The sequence below is a fragment of the Gopherus flavomarginatus genome, chromosome 6, assembly GCF_025201925.1.
Source record: "Gopherus flavomarginatus isolate rGopFla2 chromosome 6, rGopFla2.mat.asm, whole genome shotgun sequence".
Lineage (NCBI taxonomy): Eukaryota > Metazoa > Chordata > Testudines > Testudinidae > Gopherus > Gopherus flavomarginatus.
Genome location: NC_066622.1, coordinates 11297202 through 11322935, shown reverse-complemented (window position 1 = coordinate 11322935; position 25734 = coordinate 11297202). Strand labels below are relative to the sequence as shown.

General features: G+C 47.3%; 1 protein-coding gene and 1 pseudogene across 1 annotated transcript in view; both read left to right on the top strand.

Annotated features, from left to right (window-relative positions):
• Positions 1-16828: 16828 nt before the first annotated feature.
• The window catches only part of RYBP (RING1 and YY1 binding protein), an 80168-nt gene continuing 71262 nt past the window's right edge, over positions 16829-25734 (top strand). Inside the window, exons 1-2 of the mRNA XM_050957541.1 lie at positions 16829-16998; positions 18083-18208. Coding sequence (XP_050813498.1) covers positions 16967-16998; positions 18083-18208 — 158 coding nt within the window. The 5' untranslated portion in view covers positions 16829-16966. The remainder of the gene's footprint in view (positions 16999-18082; positions 18209-25734) is intronic.
• Positions 21375-21552, top strand: LOC127054612 (uncharacterized; annotated as a pseudogene).

Below are 25734 nucleotides of genomic sequence, written 5' to 3'. Positions count from 1 at the left end.
GCAGTTTGGTTTTAGGCTCATGCACAAGCATTGCTCTGGCTATGACCTGATCTGATGCTACTTTTTCAGGGGATTGTTTCATATGCCTATTAGTCACAGGACACTAATGTTGACTGGGTCTGGCAACGCGCAGTTTGATTCCAAGAAAGCCAGACCCCTACCTCCACCACAGAGCTTTTCTAGAACTGCACACAAATGGAATCTTTTGGTAAGAATCTGAAACCCATGGATAAGGCTTTTTCACTTCCACTTCTGGTCATAGCTAGAAATCTTGTGAGCACGTCAGTCCTTACGAGCTCAAGCTTGCACACACAGGAAGTTTTGATAGTTCAGATAAGCATCCGTCATTTTGGTTGCTTTTCCGAACTTAACCTGAACCCCAGCGCTTGATGACACAGACCTTTGCAAAGACAGATTCCCCGTTTAGTTTGATCTCCATTTTCAAGGGGGTTTCTGGCTCTCCGTTAGAAAGCTGAGAGCAAATCCTGCTGGCTTCAGTGCCACTGCTGCTAAGAGTAGAACAAGCAGGATTCGACCTCTGATAAGAAGGCCACATCATTGGTATTGTCTGATTGTGCTATAAAAGGGTATTTGCTGTTCATGCACCACAAGTCTGTAGCCAAGGCTGTAGATTCTAGATTTGCATTTATTAGCTCAGACAACCCTGCAAATAATTACTCCATCCTGAAAACATCCTTACTGACCCCATTGAAATCCTGACTACAGGATTGGCTCCGTGTCACTAGCACATCAACCTGTTAGCAGCATTTTGTACTGTGAACCTGGAGGTTTCGTGGGAATACTTCAGAACCCTTACATGAGACTTAGCTAGTGTGCATTCAGTTCTGTCTGCACTAGTGCTGTCAATTTGTTTCCACCAAACATATTTTGCTCAGCTGGTTGAATTGCAATGTTGGGTCCCTGAGGGCTCCATCATGCTCCCCTGCTTTTCAATGTTTTAATATGATATTTATTGTTTTCCAGCATTTTGCTGCTAGGTATCATTGCTATGCAGATGTTAGATCTATTTATCATTTTCCATTTATCCTGTTGCGGTAATCTCTTCAGTGCCTTAGAGTCTTTCTATATTGCAAACTTGTATATTCAACAAATTGTTTAGAGCTGGTAGACAAAGGTGCTTTTTTGTGAGTTGCCAGTGTCTGGTGAGAGGGGGGAGATTCTGAGCTGTTGGGTTTTTCTATGGATAACAATCAATAAGACCCATTAGAAAGACAACTACATACATCACTAAACTTTGACCTATGCTCCCCAGAGCGGTCCCAAGATGCCTATTCATTCGCTAGTGACATCTAGATTATACTGTTGCAAAAAACCTCTTTGGTAGGGAAGGGATTAGAGATTTAAATTGCACGGACATCAGCCTCTGCAGAATACAGCAAGCGGGATGCTTTACCAGTGTCCCTTGTTTTAGCTGGCTCTCTCTTCAGTTCTACTCAGGTGAGATTCATATTTGACTCTGCCACACAAAGTATTTCAAGCATCTTTTTACCTATTGAGATTTTTTTTCTACTCCATTCTCTGTCTGTCAGTGGCTTGTAGATTCATGGCACTGACTGGCTTGCATGTTACACCTCATCTTTCAGATCCCTTTTACACCGTGTTGTGCTTGCTGTAGGGTGTTTCTGATGGAAAGTTTTTGGCTCATGAATTTAAGTTATTGATAGCTGATTTGATCATTTGCTGATTTGATGCTAATTAGCTATTTTATTTATTGTTCCTAAAGAATCATGAAAGATAATCTAGAAATAGATTATTAAAAACTATTTTGTTTTTCTGGAAGACTTCAAATTAAGAAACAGAATTTAAAAAGAAGCCAAAAAACTTTGGGGCATTTCAATATGCAAACTGTTTTTGTATCTAGGTACACATCACCATGAGCAGCAAAGAGTCCCGTGGCACCTTATAGACTAACAGACGTATTGGGAGCATGAGCTTTCGTGCATCCGACGAAGTGGGTATTCACCCACGAAGCTCATGCTCCAATACGTCTGTTAGTCTATAAGGTGCCACAGGACTCTTTGCTGCTTTTACAGATCCAGACTAACACGGCTACCCTTCTGATACTTATCACCATGAAGTCTCTCTTCCCTGCCCCCTAATCCCTGTGCCTTGACACATAAATTGCAAATATCTATCAGGAGGAGCATCCCCTGAATCCCATTCACTAGGACTAAGTCTGAGAAATGTATTCAGTGAGGGAAAAGAAGGCTAGAGTTATAAAATAACATATATTGTTCCCCCTTTCTGATTAGAGTGGCTAGTCAAAGTTCAGGGCCCGGGGATGTTCCATTTGGGAGCAGAAATTGATGGAGTCTGGTATTTTGTTTGATGCAATCTTGTTTATTTACAAAGAATGTACAAAGTCCTGCTTCTCTGAATACAGGAGGAAGCAAGAACAAAAGGCTGAGTTTCTTAACTTATAGCCCCAAGTCTTTTTAGCCAACAGACCCAAAGATCTGTCTAGCTTTTTCTAGGGTCACACTGTGTTCAGTGGCTACTGCTTGGCTTTTTGCCTCTGCTTCCCTCTGTTCTGTCTATTCTCGATTTCTGTGTGTTCTCCCCAGGGCTGGCTTTAGGCCCATTCCACCAATTCCCCTGAATCGGGCCCCGCGCCTAAGAGGGACCCGCGCCCAGTGAGAATCTCTTCCCTGGATAGAGGCGCCTTTTTAATTTTTACTTACCTGGCGGTGCTCTGGGTCTTTGGCAGCACTTCTGAGGTGGGTCCTTTGCTTGTTCTGGGTCTTCGGCGGCACTTCGGCTGCGGGTCCTTCAGTGCCGCCAAAGATCTGGAGCGAGTGAAGGACCCGCCGCCGAAGTGCCGCACCGCCGAATATTCGGAGCACCACCCGGTGAAGCCCCATGTGGTTTTTTTACGTGTTTTTTTTTTTTTGGTCTTCCATGCCGGGGCCCCGTCAAAACTGTTCGAATTGGGCCCCGCACTTCCTAAAGCCAGCCCTGGTTCTACCTACACACACATAGGCACGGGAATTTTGGGAGCAGGGGGTGCTGCAGCACCCTGGGCTCCCAGATGCCACCCGTGCACCCAGGGCTCTGCTGCCACCTAGTGCCTGGGGCTTTACTCCCAGCCTCAGCTCTGGGGGAGGGGGGTACGGACAGGGGCAAGGAGGCTGGCTTTCAGCACCCCCACTACTAAAAGTGTTTCAGCACCACAGTAGACATATACACACACATTGCTCAGCAACATCGCCCACTCACTACACATTCTGGGCTGGTTCACAATCTGCTTTTGTCTTAGGTGAGGGGCTTCTGATTAACTCATCCTGACAGTTACATTAACTGAATTATGTGTTCACACCCAATCTCGGTGAGGTTTTTGATCAGTGCAGTCACCACTACCTCTCAGCATAACAAAATTTGGCCAGGTCTTCTACACTACAAATTTACATCGGTATAACTATATTGCTTGGGGTGTGAAAAATCCATGCGACTGCCTCTCATGGAGGTGGATTAACTATGCTGAAGGGAGACGCGCTGTCATTGGTGTAGTAATATTAAAGCGCTACAGTGATGCGGGGCAACTGAAGCACTGTATGTGTGGAAAAGCCCTGGACAAAAGAGGGGGCAGAGAGAGCAATTCAAAACTCCAGCCCTTCCTACAAGTTAGAGAGACTCAGGAGCACTTTTGTCATTCATGATGAATTTCTCAGTCTGTTCTTCTTTCTTTGCCACTCACTCTCTTCTTTTATATTGTAACTGTCTCCATTTTTTATTTCTTTAACTCCTCTTCCCTCCTCTGACAACTCCCTCCTCACAAATTGCCATCGTTTCTATGAATGCTTCCTCAACTATTTCCTGCTTCTCTCCTCAAGAGTTCTTGTGATTGTCACTACAGTTTCTTCAGGCCCCCTGCCCCAGCCCTGAGCCCCATCCCACACCTCAAACCCCTCATCACCAGCCCCACGCCAGAACCCACACCCCCAGCTGGAGCCCTCACCCTCCCGCATGCCAACCCTCAACCCATGGCCCCAGCCCTGAGCCCGTACCCTGTCCTGCACCTCAAAACCCTGCCCCAGCACAGTGAAAATGAGTGAGTGAGTGAGGGTGGGGGAGAACGAGCGATGGAGGGAGGGAGGGATGGAGTGAGTGGGGGTACAGTCTCAGAGAAGGGGCGAGGCCTCAGGGAAGGGACAGGGCAAGGGTGTTCAGTTTTCTGCAGTCAGAAAGTTGGCAACCCTATCAGATCCTCAAAGGTGTTTAGGCATCAATCTCAATGGGAGTCAGGCTTTGTCTACACTACACAGCTTTTAGTGACATGGCTGCGTCACCACAGCCATGCCGCTAAAACTTGTGCAGTGTAGCCACTGTATGTTGGCTCTCCTACCGACAAAAAATTTCCACCCCCAATGCGCGGCTTTTTGGTTGTTGGCAGGAGAGCACTCCTGCTGACAACATGCTGTTCGCACTGGCACTTGTCGGGGAAAAACCTTTGTCTTTCGGGGGAGGGGGAAGGGTTTGACACCTCTGAAAGACAAAAGTTTTGACGTTCAGTTGCCTGTGTAGACATAGCCTTGGACTCATGAATACCTTTGAGGATCTGGGCTCACGTGCCTAACTCATTGAAATCAACACCTGACAGTCAGTGTGGTTTAGTGCTATTTTTTAAGAGTATGTGACCATAAAAGAAGGTGAGGTCAGTTAGACAAATTTAACACATACTTTCTGTTCTGGTATTTTCTCTTGTGGTGGAGGCTCTGAGGCTTCTGAGCATGTCTTCCTCATGGCCCCGGCCAAGGGAGTGATCACACGGCTACAGTATATGATGTTGGTCTGTGTGAGGTCCACAGGCTGTTACCAAACCATCCTCTTTTTTTCTAGAGGCGTGGCTGGGATCATTTAGTGCACTGGATGAGGTATTCCACATATTGTGATAGACATGTGTAGGACCCAGCGATCTTGAAAGTAAACCCCCAAACTCACCAAGAAATCTGTTATGTACAACCAGGCACTCAGATACCACAGGATATGGTCCAAGGTTAAAGTCCAGAATATGCACCTTCACACACTCAAAACTGCCTTCCCCAAACAAGGATACTCTGCTAAGTTATGTAACGTGCCACCCAAATACCCCGAGAGAACCTGCTCGCCATCCTGAAAGAAATCTTTCCCTAGCCCCCTCTTCTGGCCTTCAAACAACCCCCAATCTCTCCAGGCTCATCATCAGAAGCCCGCTTCCCACAGACAAGGACACACCAATTCAAAGTGGCACCAGACGCTGCCAGAACAACAGATGCAAAACCTGCAGAAATATCTTCACTGCTACAATGATCAACACCCTCCACAACATAGCTTTGAAGATCCATGGGTCCTACACATGCCTATCACAACATGTGGTGTACCTTATCAAATGCAATAAATCCCCCAATAACAACTAGGTGGATGAAACCTGATAATCACTACTATCTCAAAGGAACTCTCACAGGAAAATATAAAAGACAAAAACACTGTATCACCTGTGGGTGAACACTTTTCACAACGTGATATCCAACCTATCAGTCCTTATCCTCAAAGGAAACCTGCACAACACTTTCAAAAGACAAGCCTGGGAGCTTAAATTCATAACTTTGCTAGACACTAAAAGTCCTAGTCTTAATAAAGACACTGGATTTATGGCTTATTACAACAGTTCGTAACCCACTGAGTCCCGCCCCACCCTTCCTTTTTGTCTTTTGACTACAGGGATGCTAATGGGCCACTTCACTTTGAATGGTCTCTTATGGGATAACTACTTATGCTAAACTATCTGTTCAACCTTGTATTTAGCTGTGACACTCTGATTACCTTTCCCAGATGTGAGGAAGAGCTCTGGGGAGCTCAACAGCTTGTCTTTCTCACCAACAGAAGCTTGTCCAAAAAAATATATTACCTCACCCACCTTGTCTCTGCTGTAGTATAGACATATCTTAATACAGACCCCCCCAAGTTCTGAGTTTGTTCCCAAATCCAGTGTAACAAATTCTTTACTAAAATAAACCCACCACCAATAAACTTTTTACAAGTGGTTAGGAATCCGGCTGTTGTGCACAACAAATCTATTCTCAGAAATTGCACATATCTGACGTAAAATTAAAAAAAATGCATATTTACCACATTGGTGGCTATTAAGCTTGAGTTAATATTTTTTATATTTGGCATCAAATCCTATACACAAATACTGACTTTGTCCCCTTATGATTCACACCAGTTTATTATTAAAACAGTTTATACTGACAGACTAGGTGCAGGAAAATGATCTCAGGATCTCTGCTCCCTGGGTTGGGGAAATCCACCCACATTGCAGAAGCAATTAACTGGGCGCTGAGTTGGAGGGTGCAAGTTGTTTGTGTGCTCACAGAGCATCCCTTGCCAGCTGCTCCATGGAGAAGCCTGGACAGTAGACTTGGACCATATCCCACTTTCTCAGCTGAAGCAAAGAAGCCAGAGCAGCTGTAGTTGCTTGCTACTGGGGATGAGAGTTCATTCAATCAGGAGTTAAGTGGCTGCAGGCAGAGGGATTGGGAAGGCAGAGTTAGATGCGTTGCTTAGATTTCTCTAGGGGGGATTCTTATATATTGGGGGGTTGGGAGGAGATGCCCTTGCTAGCATTCATCTCTCACATGGTCAACATGACCTTTGTGAACAAAAGTGCACAGAAAGTGGTTATAATTTGTTAAACCTATCTGCTCATTTGGCATTTCTAATGTGCTCATCACCTGGGTATCTAGGTTCTTCATCCAGTGATTGCCATAGAACAAAGATGGATCACTACTAACTGCAAACTGCTGGATCTTCCAAGATTAAGATGATAATTTATGATTTGCATATATTTATATATATTTTGCATGTAAGTATATCAATATTTTAGTAGCACTTTCTCCCCCCACACATGACCCAAGAAATGTCCTAATCCAGGGGTGGGCAAACTATGGCCCACGGGCTGGATCCGGCCCTCCAGCCATTTTAATCCAGCCCTCAAGCTGCGGGGAGTGGGGTCTAGGGCTTGCCCCACTCCAGTGCTCTAGCCGGGGAGCAGGGTTAGGGGGCTGTTCTACATGGCTCCCAGAAGCAGTGGCAAGGTCCCCCTCCAGTTCCTATGTGTAGGGCCAGCCAGGGGGCTCCACTCTGCATGCTGCCTGGACCCAAGTGCTGCCCCCACAGCTCCCATTAACTGGGAACTGCGGCCAATGGGAGCTGCAGGGGCGGCACCTGCAGACCGGGTAGTGCTCAGAACCGCCTGGCTGCAGCTCTGCATAGAAGCCGGAGGGGGGATATGGCTGCTGCTTCCAGGGGGCGCTTGAGGTAAGTGCCACCTGGAGCCTGTACCCCTGAGCCTATTCCTGTGCCCCAAACACCTGCCTCAGCCCTGATCCCCCTCCTGCCCTCTGAACCCCTCAATCCCAGCCTGGAGAACCCTCCTACACCCCAAACTTCTCATCCTCAGCTCCACCCCAGAGCCCGCACCCCCAGCTGGCTCCCTCACCCCCTCACTCTCTTGCCCCAGCCCAGAGCCCCCTCTCACACCCTAAACTCCTCATTTCTGGCCCCACCCTGGAGCCCCCACCCCCAACCAGAGCCCTCACCCCCTTCTGCACCCCAATCCCAATTTCGCGAGCATTCATGGCCTGCCATACCATTTCTATTCCCAGATGTGCCCCTTGGGCCAAAAAGTTTGCCCACCCCTGACCTAATCAGTGCTTTATTATTTACCAGGAATGCAAAGATCTGGCGTATCGTACAACTATTTAGTGGACACTGGTTTGGACATGAAGCCAGGCATGAGGGTGGACGGCCAGGAAAGCAGAAACAGTTAGGATCACTGGGAAGGGAGCAGTCAATGGAGTGGCTGTCTGAATATGAATGGCACACGTTTAACAATAACAACTGCAGTTGTGCCCAGAGGGCCCTGGATGTGTGCAATAGGGAAGTGGCAAGCTGGCTAGTTGGGGAAGAAGGGTATAAAGACAGATCGGGGGAGGGAGAACAAGCTACAGAGGAGTCTTTCAAAGAAATGATAGTAACATGGTGGAGGGCTGCAACTGTTTGATCTCAGAGCTGTTCCTAATGCTTGGCTTTAATTACACAACAGAGGGACAGGTTAGAAATTCAGAGTGGGTATGTCCCAAATTTTAGGGTCTGTCAGTGACTGCTGGGCAAAGCCGCTCTAGATCTAACTGGCATTGTTTGGTTTTGAAATAGGTGCCACAGATTTCACATGGGAGCTAAGCAACCTATCGCTTTAGCTCTTAACATCGGTAGTGCTGGAGTTCATAAAAAGAAGATGCTAAGTGACTTGTCCAAGGCCACACAGTGAGTCAATAACAGAACCTGGACTACAATACAGGTCTCCTCATGCTCAGTCCTGTGCTCTAGCCACTGTTGCATTTCAGTGAATTCGGAGGCAGGATCTAGTGCTGCACTAGTGCTGACTATAGTCGCAGTCTTACTCTCCGCACCTGGTTCCTGTCTCTCACTCTCTGTGTTAGAGGGTCTGTGTGGGTCTGCAGGAAATAGTGTCCTGTAAGATGTGGCAACATCAAGCTTCCTGCTGAAGAGTAACTATACTAGACAACCACTAGACTATGCTGCTTCTCAGTGAACGCTTGCAGCCTTTCCATCTAGTCTAGGAAGCTAGAATCTACTAATTGCCACTTGAAAAGAATTTAATAAACTGGGAATAATTACCTTCTGTTGTATATACATGATTAAATGAAGTCACACTATGGTTAGGTTGCCAAACTTTCAACGTGTAACTATGAAAACATTATTTGCTAAGAAAGGAAGGTTTCCAGGGCAATTTACATAACGGATGTTGTAGGTTTTAGAAAGAAAACAATTTTCACTAAGAAAAAAAAAAAACTTTTTCAGGAGATAAATTGCTTCCTATGATGTGCCATGGCTCCTTAGTACCGCTCAACAATAACTTATTCTTTGTTTGCAGAGACTGTCCTTTAGTATAGTACAGGCACTCTGAGTTAAATCTTTAGCAAAAAACTCAAGCCAACATGAGATTTTTCTGGTATTTCAGAATGTGACAGTCAAATTCTGCTCCAATCAACAATTGAATCAAAGTTCTGAAGCTTTTCAATTCAGTGTATTCATTTCTGATTATCCACTGATGTTCCTCAAAGTACTCAATCACACACACAAAACCTTTGGTATAATAGTGTTCTGGTTGCAGTCACCCTTGGCCCAGATTCACTGAAATCAATGGAAGTTAGGTGTCTAAGGGTACGTCCACACTACAGCTTAAAATCGATATTAGTAAAATCGATTTTATAAAACAGGGTTTATAAAATCGATTTTACGCGTCCACACTAGGGCACATTACTTCGGTGGTGTGCGTCCATGGTCCCAGGCTACCATCGATTTCCGGAGCGGTGCACTCTGGGTAGCTCAGTAAAAGAATGGGACCAATAATTTTGATTTCCGTCCACACTAACCCTAAATCGATTTAGTAATATCGATTTTAGGGTTACTCCTTTCGTTTAGCTGGAGTACAGAAATGGATTTTAAGACCCCTTAAAATCGATTTTAAGTGCCTTGTAGTGTGGACGGTTACAGCGTTAAATCGATTTAACGCTGTTTAAATCGATTTAACACTCTAGTGTGGACCTGGCCTTAGGGTTTGTCTACACTTGAAATGCTACAGCAGCACAGAGGCAGAGCTTCAGCTGCGCTGCATAGTACTTTAGTGTAGACAGTACAGAACCCTTCCAATCAGCGTAGGTAATCCACCTCCCTGAAAGGTGGTAGCTAGGTTGACAGAATTCTTCCATTGACCTAGCGCTGACAACACCGAGAGTTAGGTCAGCTTACTACGTCACTCAGTGAGGATTTTGCACAGCCCTGAACGCCGTAGATGGGTTGACCTAACTTTTTAGTGTAGGTCAGGGCTCTATATCTTTGAGGATCTGGACCATTGCGATTACTAGCACTACAGACCTATGGTGCTCAGGGGTGTGAAAAATCTACACCTGAGTGACATCCCCATGTAGAGAGCGCTATGTTGACAGGAGAGTTTCTCCTACCAACATAGCTACCGCGTCTGGGGAAAGTGGGTTAACTACGGCCAGGGCCAGCTCTAGGATTTTTGCCGCCCCAAGCAAAAAAAATTTTGGCCGCCCCTCCTTTTTTTTTCATGCCCCCCGGCCCCTCCCCAACTCCACCCCTTCTGAACCCCTTCCCCAAATCCCCAGTCCCACCTTCTCCCCAGGGCGTGCAGCATTTCCCTCCCCATTGCTTCCTGGGGGCCCCCATGACATCCCACCCTAGCTCACCTCTGCTCTGCCTGCTCCCCCCGGTGTGCCGCCGCTCAGTTTCTCCCCACTCCCTCTCGGGCAAGGGAGGGCGGAGAAGTGGAGCAGCGGCGCATTCAGGGGAGCAGGCGGAGCAGAGGTGAGCTTGGGGGGGCACAGGAAGTAATGGGGGATAGAGGAACCACTCCCCGCTCCAGCTCACCTCCGCTCCACCACTGCCGCCTTCCCCGAGCACCCACCGCTCGGCTTCTCCTCCCTCCCTCCCTCCCAGCCTTGCTGCATGAAACAGTCGTTTCGCGGGTGGCAAGCCTGGGAGGGAGGGGGGAGAAGCAGTGCAGCGGTGCATTCAGGGGAGCAGGCGAAGTGGAGGTGAGCTAAAGTGGTGGGGCACAGGAAATAACGGGGGTAGAGGAACTGTTCCCCACTCCAGCTCACCTCCACTCCACTGCCGCTGCCTCCCCCACCCGCCGCTTAGCTTCTTCTCTCTCCCAGACTTGCTGTGCAAAACAGCTGTTTCGCACACAGCAAGCCTGGGAGGGAAGGGGGAGAAGAGAAGTGGCAGCGGCACACTCAGGAGAGCAGGCAGAGGCGAGCTGGGCTGGCGAGTTGGGGCGGCGGGGGCACTTTTTCCCCATGCCCCGGAGTCGGCACCTATGATGGCCGGCGCCAGAATGCCACCCCTAGGAATGTGCCGCCCCAAGCATCTGCTTGTTTTGCTGGTGTCTGAAGCCGGCCCTGACTACAGCAATGGGAGAAGCTCTCCCATTGGCGTAATAGTGTCTTCATTAAGGTGCTACAGTGGCCGAGTTGAATTGGTGCAACTGCACTGCTGTAGTACTGTACGTGAAAACAACCTCTCCAAGTCCTTAGTGAATGTTGCAGTTACTGTTCCAACATAAATCCCTCACAAGAACATTAGCGCTATGATATAGAGCAAACAGCAAATATTAGGAAAACAGGAAATGCATCCAATGAAATGGGCAGTAGCCCAAGAAAGCTTATGCTCAAATAAATTTGTTAGTCTCTAAGGTGCCACAATTACTCCTGTTCTTTTAGGAAATAAGGTGATATTTCTCACATATATCCACATAACCTTAACTTTGTCCTGGTAGGGAATTGCGCATCCTGTTGTCCCAGTCCTTGGGGCTGGATGAAGAGGGAATTGGTGATCTGTATAAAGTACAAGAAAGCAATTTTCAGAAATCCCCTAGTGTATTGTTAGCCTCTTTAATTGTAATTGCACAGCTGGAAACACGGAGGAGTGGTAGCAGTCTGTCAATCAGTAGCAATTACCGTGCAGATCACTGCTACTACACAGGCTGTACAAATAGGAATCTTAATTGGAAGTTATGGTGGGTCCAGATAACATGGAACTTTCAGTGTTGCTAACTCCACTGATTTTATCACAAATCTCATATCTGGTGGTTTTCTTTAAAGCCATAGCTCCTGGAGTCATGTGGTTACATGCGAATCTTAACTTTCATTTTTTTTTAAAGTAATTTTCTAGCCCTAAGAGTTATGGAAAAAACTTGAAAACATAACGCCTAAAGTCTCAAAAGCCAAATAAAAAGAACCCAACATTTATTACTTTGTAAAATTATCATGATTTTTAGGGGCCTGACTCATGGTTTTTGAACCCCTGGGGTTGGTAATTCTGCTTTGTGTTCAGGATAGGTAGGATATTGTGGTGTTCTGAGTTTCTCTTGACAGCCCTGTGGGCAAAGGGTTTAGGTTGTGAAATTCTCATGTGTGGGAAGGGCTAGGCGTAGAACTGGGCTGCAACCTTTGACTACTGAGAGGCCTGCTGCTCCATAAAAATGCAATCCAAATCTGTTAAATTATACCCAGGGCTTGGCTCTGAATGGGCACGTGGGCAGGACTCTCACCACCTATGGATAAGCCTATGTCACTGAGGCTTTAAAGTGCAAAGCACAGCCACACTCTTGCCTTTTCCTGATACAAGCATATGCTACCTTAAGTCATTTACAAGAGTTTGTTTTCTAAATCATGAAACAACTCCCTTTTTTGGGTGCATTGTCACCAGCTAACTTCTCCAGCCCTGCCTTCCTTTGTCACTCCCAAGCCCTGCCTTCTTGCTGACTGATCTTTTTCCCTTTGTATTGCTGGGTATGGCTCAGTGCATGCCACTTAAACTCCCCTAGGTTAACACTACAGGCTGTATAGTGGCACAGGTATGGCACTGCCATTGTGTCGCTGTACCGTCATAGTGTAGCTGTGTCCTACATCAACAAAAGGGGATTTTCCATTGCTATTGTTAATCCACTTCTCGGAGTGGTGATAGATAGGGCGATGGAAGAATTCTTCTGTCAATCTACCTGGTTAGGTCAGCTTAACTATATTGCTCAGGGATGTGAATTTTTCATACCCCTGAATGACGCAGCTAGGTCAATTTAAATTTTAAAAGTAGACCTGGCCCTCTAGACCATGTTGCATCCTGTGGTCTTGTCTGCACTAGCAAATTTGGCAGCTGTAATTCTTCAGCAGTGGAGGCTGTTAATGTAGACATACATTTTTGCCAGTGCATCATCTAACCCTGGTAATGTGGTAAAAACGCCTGTGTACACTACACAGCTTCCACTATGCAGCTACGTCGGTGCAGAACTATGGTTGTGGCTAATACTACTATAGATGCACTCCTTTGCGTGTGCATTAGGGGCAGGGGAGAGGATGCACAGCTCATGCTGAATATACTACTCCCTATTCCCTCTTTGTTTTTAAAAAATGTCAAATGGTTCATGAATCTATCATGAACAAATGTGAATGTCACTTTTGAAAAGCTAAGAAATTACAAATATGCCATAAAGGCAATAGTCAAGTATCTGTGTGGGTCTATGATTCACTATAAAGAGCAATGGAGAGAAGAAAGAAAGTAGGTAAAGTCTGGACATCTTCAGAGGTGGCTCATGTACTCTGAGGAGGGGGAAGTGGAGACTTGGACCTCAAGTATGGATGCCTCTCCTAAGGAACTCACTACACTCTTTGCTTCTCTTTCCAGGCTAAATTCCACACTCCATTACATCAGGGCAAATTCCATTGAAGTCAATGAAGTTTCTTACATGTGTGAGGACAGAGATTGGCCCCCTCTCCTCCGAGCTGGCTATGATACCCTTTGCAGGGTCTGAGAGAATGCGTGGCAGGGAAATGGGGATATACTTGCTCGGCTTTCCTCTTAATGTTCCTTGCCTCTGAGATACTCAACTTTGCTCCCATGGGAGTAGACTCGCCTTCCCTTGCCCTGGGACTTATTGCATCATCCTTTAGGTGGGTACCTCCCCTTTCTCCTCCAGACTCACTGAACCCTCCTTTTGGTGGATGGGAGAGTGAGCAAATCTCCCACTGCTCTGGTGCACAAGTCCCCTTTTCACTGGGCTGACTGGGGCTGATGCTGGTCTTTCCTCAATGCCCTCTCCCAAGATCTCCCATCGCTAGTCCCTACAGGGAAGGAATGGGAGTAGATATCCTCTGTTTCTTGATCAGGACTCCCATCTGCCTCTTTCCCCTGGGCTAGCTCTTGGCTTTCCGTGTGGGCTAGATATGGACACAGTCCCCCTTGCTTTCTCCCCATACTCTCTCTCCACTTGGCTGGACTCTTGGCTTTGGGGATGGGGAGGGCTCTTAGGGGACACAGTGTTTCACTCTTCCCTGGGCTCACTGTGGTCCCCTCTGGTTGCATTGGATGGACGGGGGTTTGTGACCTTACTCTCTCTTAGGAAGCACCTCCCAGCCATGTGCTGTAAAATCTCTTTGGGTTCAGTGGGGGAGACCATCCCTTTCCTTCCCCTGGGCTGTTTTGTGCCCCTGATAGCGGAACTGGGTGTGGCACATTCACAGGTCTCTTCTTACAGGGGCTGAGATGGCTGTTGGGTGGTGTAGGCTGCTGCTGGCCTGTTTCCCCAGCCTAGGAAGGAGAGACTGCTGCACCTGCGACTTTCAGGGCCTTGCCCCAGGGCTTAGTTTTATTCTTTCAACATAAAACTTTCAGGCAAAACCATCACAACACAGCAGTTGTAACAAGACACACCCTTTCCTTCAATCTCCCCTGCTTCAGGGCCTACTGCAGAGCCCCTCACCTTCAAGAGCTGCCCCCAACTAACCTCTCTGTCCTTTACAGAGAACAGGACTGGCTGCCCCAGGCATCCTGGCTCCTTAAAGGGGCAGACCACTGTGTTATAGCTGGAAACAAGCTGCCTTGTTGTCTCCCACCATTCCTATGGGGTGGCTCTACCCTGCTTTGGGTGGGTACAGACCCCACTGCACTGTCTTTCAAGAGCACCCTCTTCCCTGGGCTCAGGCTGTGCCTTCCCTGTTGGTTGGTTTAGCTTGTTCTGCACCTGGTCTCAGGAGCTCCCTGTCTCCTCTTCCCTCTCTTGGGTTACCTGGGCTCACCTTTGGGGAGGTCGGGGCTGGCTGTGGGACACAGTTCCCTCTCTCCTGTGGGTGGTGGCTGACTGACTGGGGTGGGGAACACTTTTCCCTCTTCCCTGTGGCTGGCTGGTTGTGGGGGGAGCACATTCCCCTCTCTCCTATGGGTGGGCAGCTGGCTGGGCTGGGGGGTGGGGGTTGTTGGCTGGCTACATTCCCCTTTCCCCTTCAGGTGGGTGGGGGGCTGGATGTTGGGTGGGGGCACATTCCCCTCTCTGCTATGGGTGACTGGCTGGTTGTGGCTGGGGGGGACATTCCTCCATTCCCTGTGCATGGATGGCTGAGTGGTTGTCAGGGACACGTTTCCCTCTGCCTCGTGGGTAAGTGGCTGTTGTGGCTGGGGAAGCAGGTTCCCCTCTCCCCAGTGGGTGGCTGGTTGTGGGGGGGCATGTTCCCCTGGGGGGGCAGAGGAGGCAGGTTCCTCTCTCCCCAGTGCGTGGCTGGTTGTGGGGGTGCACATTTCTGGTGGGGGAGGCAGGTTCCTCTCTCCCTAAGGGGTGGCTGGTTGTGGGAGGGCACATTCCCCCGGGGGTGCTGGCTACATTCCCCTCGGGGGGCACGTTCCCCTGGGGGGGAAGGGAGGCTGGCTACATTGCCCTCGGGGGGCATGTTCCTCTGCGGGGGGCTGGCTACATTCCCCTCGGGGGCACATTCCCCTGTGCCTGGGGGGCACGTTCCCCTGGGGGGGAAGGGAGGCTGGCTACATTCCCCTCGGGGGGCATGTTCCCCTGGGGGGGGCTGGCTACGTTCCCCTCGGGGGCACATTGCCCTGTGGCTGGGGGGCACGTTCCCCTGGGGGGCACATTGCTTGTGGCTGGCGGGGGGCACGTTCCCCTGGGGGGGCTGGCTACGCTCCCCTCGGGGGCACATTGCCTGTGGCTGGGGGGGCCACGTTCCCCTCGGGGGCACATTGCCTGTGGCTGGGGGGGCACAGTGCCCTGTGGATGGGGGGGCACGTTCCCCTCGGGGGCACATTGCCTGTGGCTGGGGGGGCACGTTCCCCTCGGGGGCACAGTGCCCTGTGGCTGGGGGGGCCACGTTCCCCTCGGGGGCACATTGCCTGTGGCTGGGGGGGGCACAGTGCCCTGTGGATGGGGGGGCACGTTCCCCTCAGGGGCACATTGCCTGTGGCTGGGGGGGGAGGCACGTTCCCCTCGGGGGCACATTGCCTGTGGCTGGCGGGGGGCACGTTCCCCTCAGGGGCACAGTGCCCTGTGGCTGGGGGGGCCACGTTCCCCTCGGGGGCACATTGGCTGTGGCTGGAGGGGGAGGCACGTTCCCCTCGGGGGCACAGTGCCCTGTGGCTGGGGGGGGCACGTTCCCCTCGGGGGCACATTGCCTGTGGCTGGCGGGGGGCACGTTCCCCTCGGGGGCACATTGCCTGTGGCTGGCGGGGGGCACGTTCCCCTCGGGGGCACAGTGCCCTGTGGCTGGAGGGGGAGGCACGTTCCCCTCGGGGGCACAGTGCCCTGTGGCTGGGGGGGCCACGTTCCCCTCGGGGGCACATTGCCTGTGGCTGGGGGGGCACGTTCCCCTCGGGGGCACAGTGCCCTGTGGCTGGGGGGGCACGTTCCCCTCGGGGGCACAGTGCCCTGTGGCTGGGGGGGCCACGTTCCCCTCGGGGGCACATTGCCTGTGGCTGGGGGGGGCACGTTCCCCTCGGGGGCACATTGCCCTGTGGCTGGGGGGGCACGTTCCCCTCGGGGGCACATTGCCCTGTGGCTGGGGGGGCACGTTCCCCTGGGGGGCACATTGCCTGTGGCTGGCGGGGGGCACGTTCCCCTGGGGGGGCTGGCTACGTTCCCCTCGGGGGCACATTGCCTGTGGCTGGGGGGGGCACGTTCCCCTCGGGGGCACAGTGCCTGTGGCTGGGGGGCACGTTCCTCTCTCCCCTGCCGGTGGGTGGGTGGTTGGGGGGCACGTTCCCCTCCCCCCTGCAGGCTCCCGGCGGGGGCCCCGCCGCCTGCGGGTGGTTAGCTCGGGGCGCGTTCCCGTCCCCGCTCCCCTCCCCGGCGGAGCCCAAGGCCGGGCCGCCCGGATTGGCCGGGCCGGGCGGCGAGCTCCGCCCGCTGTCGCCGTGCTGTGGGTGGGAGGGAGGGAGACAGCCGGGCTGTGCTGCTAGTCTGGAGCGGAGCCTGGCAGCGGCTGGAGCGTCGGCGGCGGCTGAGGAGCAGCCGGAGCCCGCTGGACCGAGTCAGCCCCGACCCGTCTCCTCTCCCTTCGCGCGCAGGGCAGGGGGGCCCCGATCCATGACCATGGGCGACAAGAAGAGCCCGACCAGGTACAGAGCGAGCGGGCTCGCGGGGGTCCGGCCAGGGGAGGCCCCCGGCGGGGGGGTCGGCGGAGAGAGGCTCCTAAGATGGAGGGAGGGTGGCCGGCCGGGGTCGGGGAGGAGTGTGGGGCCTCCCCCAGCGGGCAGCTTCCCTCTTGTCTGGGTGCTGGGGGCTCCTAGGCCCTTGTGTGGCGGGGGGGGGGGGGGCTCCTAAGATGGAGGGAGCGGGGGGGGGGTTAGTGCCCCTCCAGCCAGGTACAGAAACTCCAGGCTCTCCGCGGTGTGCGAGGGGCTGTTCGCGAGCGGCGAGGCGCCTAAGATGGAGGGAGCGTGCGAGGGCAAGAGGAGGAGGGAGAAGGGCTTGTGTCTCCTTGCTGCTGGTGCCAGGGCTGAGCTGGTGTGAGAGCAGCTATGGCGGCTCCTCTCCCTCACACAACACCCTCTCCCCCGCTCCTCACTTCTCCCAGACAAAGGGAGATTTAACAAGGTGGAGGAGACACACAGACATGGGGGTGGGGGGAAGACGCCTCCCAGCTCTTCAAGTCTCACCACCCACCCCTCTCCGAAAAAGGAGGGTGAGGGGGAGACGGGCTCCTCTTGTCTCTCCCCTCCCCTGCCCAGGTCTCGCCCTCCCAGGTTCACTGGGTAACCGCTGTTGTTTGTGTGAAAATCGATTGTCTGGGTTTAAAGATTGAGGGGAAACACCCCCCCTCTCCCCTCAGTTTCTTTCTTTCCAGGGTGTGTGTAGGGTGGTGGTTAGGTAATGCAGGGTGTGTGTGTGGGGGGAGTTGGGTAAAGCTGGGTGTGTGGACGGGGGTGGGGGCGCAGGCTAGTGGAGGGCAAAGTGTGGGATTTCTGCTTCATAATAGTACCCCCTCTCGCCCCCAGTAGCAGATATTTGATGACTCTTTAGGCAAGGAAGAGAAACGGAGTCTGGCAATGCAAGTTGAGAATTACAGAATGCACTGGATTTCGCCGCTTGATAATATGGTTTCTAATGTGTGTTTTTTTCTTTTTCTCCTCCTCTCTTCCTCCTCCTCCTTTTTTCCTCCTCCCCATACACACATACGCACACGCACACTCTCTCCTCAAGGCCAAAAAGGCAAGCAAAACCTGCAGCAGACGAAGGCTTTTGGGATTGTAGTGTCTGCACCTTTAGGAACAGTGCTGAAGCCTTCAAATGCAGCATCTGCGATGTCAGGAAAGGCACCTCCACAAGGTATAGATATACATTAAAATATGTAGTTTTGCTTTTTATTTCTTTAATCTATGATTATTCTGTTTTGTTGATTTTTACCTGCTACCTTGAAGTGGATTCAGTATTTTATTTCCTTTAGAGGAAATAATCTCCCCTGTCCTGCGCTTAATACAGTGTGTTGTTTTAAATTCTGTTTCAATGCTTAAGTATACCGTGGACACAACTGTTTTGTAGTCATGGTACTGACCTGATGTTTTTTTCTATATGCTCGATTTGATGATGTAAAAAAGGCTCACTACTTTTTTAACCTTTCAGTTCTGATTTGGGTGTACATTTCTCTCTGACATTTGGAGAAACAATTTTTGTTTTGTTGGAAATATTGTTATGCATTTTGCGGGATAAGGGAAGTGAAGAGAAATAGTTGAAACTAAAGATGCCACAGAAACAACTTTTTTTTATTCCTCTTGTCTTGTTGATCTTTGAATTCCTATTGTCATTTGAAATAAGTTGGTTTTCTACAGAATTTAATGTGGAAATTTATGTGGATTTCTGAAATCTTTAACTGTTGGTTCTTTCTGAATGATGGAAGTTTTTTCAAGATGGTGAGACTGCCATACTCCTAGTTAAATGAGTACGCGTAATCACTCTCCATGCCCCCCCCTGCCCCCTTTTAGAAAGTTACTCTTGACAATGTGAGTTAGGACTAGACTCTTAAACATAGAACTGCTTTTTTGTTTGAAACTCTCCTTTCAAATGCCTTTGATTCGTTTTAATGTTTTTATATTTTGTACAAGTACATTCCTAAATTTGAGGAGTTCATATTTTTGTCCCTTTCTATTAAGGAAATATTATATTCTTATTTTTTTCAAAGTTTAAGACAATGTTTTAAGTTAAACTCTGCGTGCTGAGAGACATTTTCGTGAGCAGACTTTCTTGAAGACTTCTAGTGCTTTGAGTTGATTAACAAAGGAGGCTAAAAATGCATTGTTTGTTTGTTTGTACAGTACTTTGAACAGAAAAAAGTGCCTTATAAATGCGAAGCCTTTTTTTTTAAATTTAGACCATGCTTTAGGGTCATTGAGCCTGTGGGTGACATGACCACTATAGCTATGTATAGTATTGTAGTACTCCACTAGGTAACTATAATCAACATTCAATATAATTATGCTAGTGTGTGTATGCTTTACAGTAGGGTATTCTGAAAAGTGTTGAGCTAAATTGTCTTATCTGAAATTGGTATATCATTAATTTAGATACGATAATATGAAGAATATAAAGCCATTTGCATGTGGACCTGAATCTTGTTCTGTTAGGCTCCAGTCCAGCAATTTAACCTGCACAGGTGGATCTCTTGAATCTGGGCAAGGTGCTGTGGGCTTCTGTGGGTTATCTTAATGGATCCATCTGCAGGGTTAAGGCCTGACTTTACTCCTATGAGTAATTCTGTTGAAATCAGTGAGTGTAATCATGGTCATAAGGTTGAGCATGTGTATAAGTGCTTGCAGGATGGGGGTCTAAATGAGACTAGGAATGCAAGTGTAGGTAGTGCATGGACTCACTTGGTGTATCCCTATGAGATCTTTTCAATTTGAGCACAGTACTGATGTTGTTTTGGAGAAATGAAAATCCATATAAAACTTTTTTGAAAAGGATACATTTGAAAATGTTTGTTAAGCCAGAACAATTACTCTTCCAGTTAAGAATGAAAAATTTGTTTTGTAAGAGACAACTTTAGGTTAAGAAATGCTACATAAATTTGCAACTGTGATCATTGGGTCTAGAACATCATAGAGCATTTTTCCATTAGCACTTTTTCTGAACAGCTTATTTTAATTTAGAATATATTAAGCTTTTTGTGCATTTGAGCGCTTTAAATTTGTGTGCTGCTGTTTGATTTATGTTGTAGAATTTGAAAGTATGTATGGTACTGGATACTCCCTAAAAATCATAAAGTTTTGCTTCAGTGTCATTTAAGAATAGTCAACTGAAAGTAGTAGTCACTGTCTGTTGTGAGTGCACTTTTGTTTGTGTGCGTAAGTAGAAGACCTCAGAGGTCACAGTTCTTTATTGTGGTTTGGCTTTGAGTGTTACTGTATGTGACGTATAAGTCAATAGCTGGGAAACTCTTTAGAGTCTTTTTCATAAGTGACTAAGGAAATGTAGTGGTTTGTAGCTGATGATTTATTACTCAGAATACTTCTGTTTGAGTGATTTTATATAAATTTTGTCCAGATAAAGCTCTGGTTAACCTGAGATATTGGATCAGTAATTTAAGATATAATTTGACAAATTGATGTCATTTAGCCATACTTACAACTAATGAGTTTCGTTAAAGTTTGAAGTATTTTGCTTTGTATTTACAAGTTATTTGGCAGATTTGTAATATTTTTCAAAGACATGAAGAGAAGCAAATGTCTTTCATCTTTAACTCTGTGCAATTGAAATGTGCCCAGTTTCAACAGGTTTACATGGACTCAAAGTGCTGTTTTTGTGTTTGGTTTTTTTTAACCCCACAGTGAAGTCAATGATTTGCTGTAGAATTTGTTTTCTGATTTGTGAACTACTTTAGACTTCAGTTAACTCTCATTGTGTACGTTTTTACAGACTTGATATAATCCTTGTCTGCTGGGTGGGAGGGGTGACTGGCTTCAGTGAGAAGTTTCACTTATTTTCTGATTCAATGTCCCTTCCATAGGAGCCTAGAAGGAATTTTACATAGAGATAGTGACTTCCAAATTTGCTAATGAACAGGAAGAACCAAGGTAGACTATTAATTATTAATCTGTACCTGAACACAGTTTTTTTTCAGTGGACCCCATGTAAATATTTAAGTTATGAAATAATATTTTTAAAATGTGTAGGGCCACATTCAGCCCGGAAGAATTCATAAATTTTATGGTTGGTTTAAACACATGATGTAAATTCTAGGGTAGGGCAAGGTAGGCTATTTACTTTCACAACTTATCTTCTCACTTTTTAACTTCTAAAATTTTATCTCCCTCGACTTCAGTAAATTTATCTAGTATTGAGTGTTCTGAGGAATTTTCCGATAAACAGTAAAAGAAACAAAGGTGCGAATTACATACAATCCAACATTTATTTCAGTGAGGTGAAAACTTCAAAGCTGACTTGAGACTGAACAATAGTAACATCAAGCCAAGTAGGCTGAGGCTTTGTCTACAGTGGGGTTTTTGTACTGGCATAGCCACATCAATGTGTTCTTATCAGTTTAATATCTGAGAGATCCTTTATTTGAGGACTGTATATTAAATTTATTTTTGAAACGGGGCTGAAATAGGAGCTTGCTCTGTCCACCCCATGCATTGACCTGGTATTGCAGTGCCTCCAGGACTGGTTTAAAAAAAAAAAATGTGAGCTGCCAGTGTAGGTGTGGTGCACATGTGTAAAAGGTGACTTATGGTAACATGGCTTATCTTGGTTTCTAACCAGGGAAAGTTGCACTAGGGCAAGTCTACTTGCATCTACTAAGGGGTTTGTGCTGATACAGCTACATGATACCTAAAAAGAGATTAGGGCTTGAATTAAAACTTCTACTATTGGGGAGATTTGCTCAACACACACTACCCTTCCAGTATCCAATATTACTTCAAAATGTAGAAGGAATATTTGATCTGGACATTTTAGGGCCAGATTTTGCCCCCATTGATATTAATACAAGTTATTTGTTTGAGGGCAGAGTTTAGTCCATTGTTTCCAGCTAGTTCTCTTAAGGGTCCGGGCAGTCCTCTCCCTTTGTTTCTATTTTGGTGTGTGCACATGTTGCATTCTCCCCCAGTCCTCCCCTTCTCCTGATCACTTCCTCTCACAGCTGAGTGGTCATACCTGAGAATCCTGCCGCTGTTCGTAGTTTCACACTGCTACTGGTACTCCCTGAAAAGTGGTATTTAGCAACAATATTGATCATTCTCTGGGATTTTCCTGCTTAGATGACTGGGAAAATGTGGGAGGGTGATGGAGAAAACACAGAATGTCTGATAGTTTTCCTAGCTTAACCCTTTAGGATAGGCTCCTTCTTTACCTCTCTGCTCCCAGAGCAGGGCTTTTCCTTTCAAGTTACAGAGATTGGCATCTTCTCTGCACATGTGAAAAATGTGAGTGGAAATTTGCCATCTTATTCTTGAGAGTAGGTGACTTTTGAATAAAAGAGCAACAGTTTCCCCCATAAATACCCTGAAGAGGGTGTGTGTGTTATCACTAGTATTTGTAGACACAAGGTATGCGCTTGGAGATCTGATTAGATATCTTCTTTGTACTTGGGGTAATACATGTTTGATATTAGTATCTTGATCTTATTTCTCATTTCTCAAAACACAGATTTACAATGCTTCCCCTACATGCTTTTTTGGAAACAATTGGTTATGGATCATAATAAAAGCATTTGATACAAAATTAATAATCTGTAGTTTGGGACAAAAGTCTAAATTACCGGCCTCCCTCCTTTTCTCTCTTCCCCCCTCGACTATTTTTTCTCCCCTTTAGAATGCATATGGCTTCCAACCCTTTTTTTGAAGGACACAAATCTCCAGCCTATCTGATTTTAAAAAAACCATTTCCCTCGTTCTGTATCGAATACAAACAGACGCATCACTGTGTGGCTCTTTTTATTGTCAGTGCTGAGCTCATTGTAATAGTTGCTAGGTAGCCCAGTTCTGTTCTGGGAACGACGAGCTGAACTCTAATTGTGTCCCATCCTTTTGACTTAACTGCTGGACTGTCCTTTCCTGAAGATTTTTGTTTCACTCTATAGTCATGAGGTAGTTAGAAGCAAGCTGCTTTCATTTAGCTCTCAGTTAAGTGTCTTTCATGTGTATTAAAATTCATTTGATTTTTCAACATAAGTATATTTCTATACTCTTAATATGCTACAGCTGTACCCCTGTAAAAAGGTTCTTCCTATTTTTAACTCCCCAACAACACTGGAGTTGGCAAACCCAGTGTGATTGGGGAGCTAAAAATAGGAAGAACCTTCCACAGATCTGGCATTGTAAAGCAGAAAATATTGGATGTTCACAAACATGACCTGAACCACTCAGGTTTTTTCCCAGAGCTAAAAATCCAGCATCTCTGGGAAATAACTCTGAACAGGAAGTGTATCCTAGTTATTGACATACAAATGAGCACACCAGGAGACACCCTCACATCCCTTCTCTGGATCTCTTTAGCTCCCAGTCTTGGGCATCTGAAATGCTACAGGTGATTAATACAGCAGGTGCCATCTGACTGGCAGAGATGTTTTTCTACCTCCATTCCCTACTCCTCTCTTCCCATTTCTGAACACCTTATTCGAACAAAATAAATAGAGCTTTTGGGGTACAACTTCACTGGGAAAACGGTTTTTTTATTATGTTAGCTGATACGGTAAAATCCTATTTTGGACACAGCAGTCTGTTTCACATGTTAGCAGGATGACGTAAACACTAGGGGGAAGCTGAAGGTGTAAAAGACATAACATTATTCCTAGTGAAAACAAGACATTAGTGGCCCCCACGGGTTAGCCCCTGCCTCTGGCATTGAGCCTGCTACTCCAGCACAAGATATACATGCTGTGGATGGCCCCCCCTTCATCTTGGTTTGTCTCTTGTAAACAGGCCCTGCATCAGCTGGACACCAGCTCTCTCTGTGTTTCTATAGAGTCTTGTGCTGGAACTACATGAATGCAGAGGAATGCAAAGTCCCTTTCCGGGCATGCTTTCCTTAAACTGACTTGATTGTTTCACTTTCCTGTGGGTTGGTCAAAAAACTGGAAAGCTGAGAAGATTTGAGAGTGGCTTCTATGCAGTGCACCCTGAAAGATCTCTTATGTGGGCCTTTTAAATTACTGGAACCCAATCTCACGTGGACCTGAAATAGGCAGCAAGTGTACACTGTATAGGGTGACCAGACAGCAAATCTGAAAATTTGGGACAGGAGGTGCGGGGTAATAGGAGCCTATATAAGAAAAAGACCCAAAAATCAGAACTGTCCCTATAAAATCGGGACATCTGGTCACCGTAACACTATACCAAGTAGTTAGGAAACTACCAGATCCCGTCACCTCCTTAAAGCATTTCTTTTCTGCAGAATTAGCTTGGGCTTGTACTTGATACTCACGCTGATAGTCCTCCAGTGCCTTCCCACAATTCCACACTGTGTGCCCAGAAGGACAGGCAAGTTCTCCTACAATTCAGTAGGAAAGAGTCATAGAGCGGCTCAGCATATTGCAGCGCAAAGAATCATGGGATGTGCCATAGTGAGACACAGACAGCTGAGTACAGCATCAGTGTGGACCTGGTAATGGGTATAGGTTTTCAGTGTGTCTGCTCACACCCAGGTTAGGCTAACCAGAGTGCTTAGACCTTAGTGTCGAACATTTGAGTTAATTTCGTAGTGAAGACCTACCCTAATTGTTTTCATTTGGTAATTTGCTCCTCTGCATGAAACACATAAACTTGTCTCTACATCTATGTAGTCAGTCCTGTCACTTTCACAATGATTAAACACTCTTTTTAAAGAGAGGAACCCAATGACCTACTTTGTGGGCATTCAGCTAGTTCTGTAGGTCAGTAGGTTTCCATTCCACAATGTAGGTCACCTGGAAGATGTGCAGTGCTTCTGTAATGAGTAGCTTTTGACCTGGAACAAAATTTACCCAGGCTATGCATGCAACTTTTTTTTTTTTTTTTTTGGTAGCAGTACTAGGTATAGCTTAGTATCTGTCTTTATCCTGTTGTTCCTTTTCCTAAGGTACAGTAAAGAATTTGGGCTGGATGGAAGCATTTTTACAAGAGGACTTATGTGGATTTTTAAATTTTATTTTAAGTATGCATATTTTAGACAGACAGATAGGGACAACTTGTACTTACTGTTGCCTAGCTTCTATTTAGTTCTCAGCAAGATCACAGAAACATCTATTTAATATTCTTTACATAATACACTAAGCAAATCTTCAGTATTCCAGAGGAGGGAGAAAATTGTGAAATTTTTGGCTTATCTCATTCACCTAAGTTCACTCCATGGCTGTATGTGCTTACTACATCTGTCAGCCTTTTGTGCAAACAGAATATTTCTGTGAACAACACAACCAGTGCTCTACTCACACATCTTTAGTGCATCTATAAGCACAGCCAATCCTTTCAGTTTATTTCCTAAACACAGCATCACCCCTTCCATAAAACAGGTGCAAATTAGAAGCACGTTCTGGATATTGACATGCTAATAAGCTTGTCAACCATGTCAGTTTGCATTAGAATTCTTATATTCCCAGTGTTCAGCTAAGGACTGAGAAAGTGGGTCTATTTTTCCTTGTTTTCACTTTGGACTCAGCAGTGGTATCTTCAGAAAATTCTGATAAATTTTGCTCCAGTCAGAGGAATCAAAATTGACACAAACATGATGGAATTAGTTAAATATCTGGGTGCAACTCCCATTGTATTGTGGGGCATTTCCCTTTTGTCATGGGAGGTACCACCTGTGTTTCTGAGGCAGTGTGCACACTCCAATGCTCCTTTTGCCAACAAAACTCTCCTGCTTTGCAGACAAAATAAAAC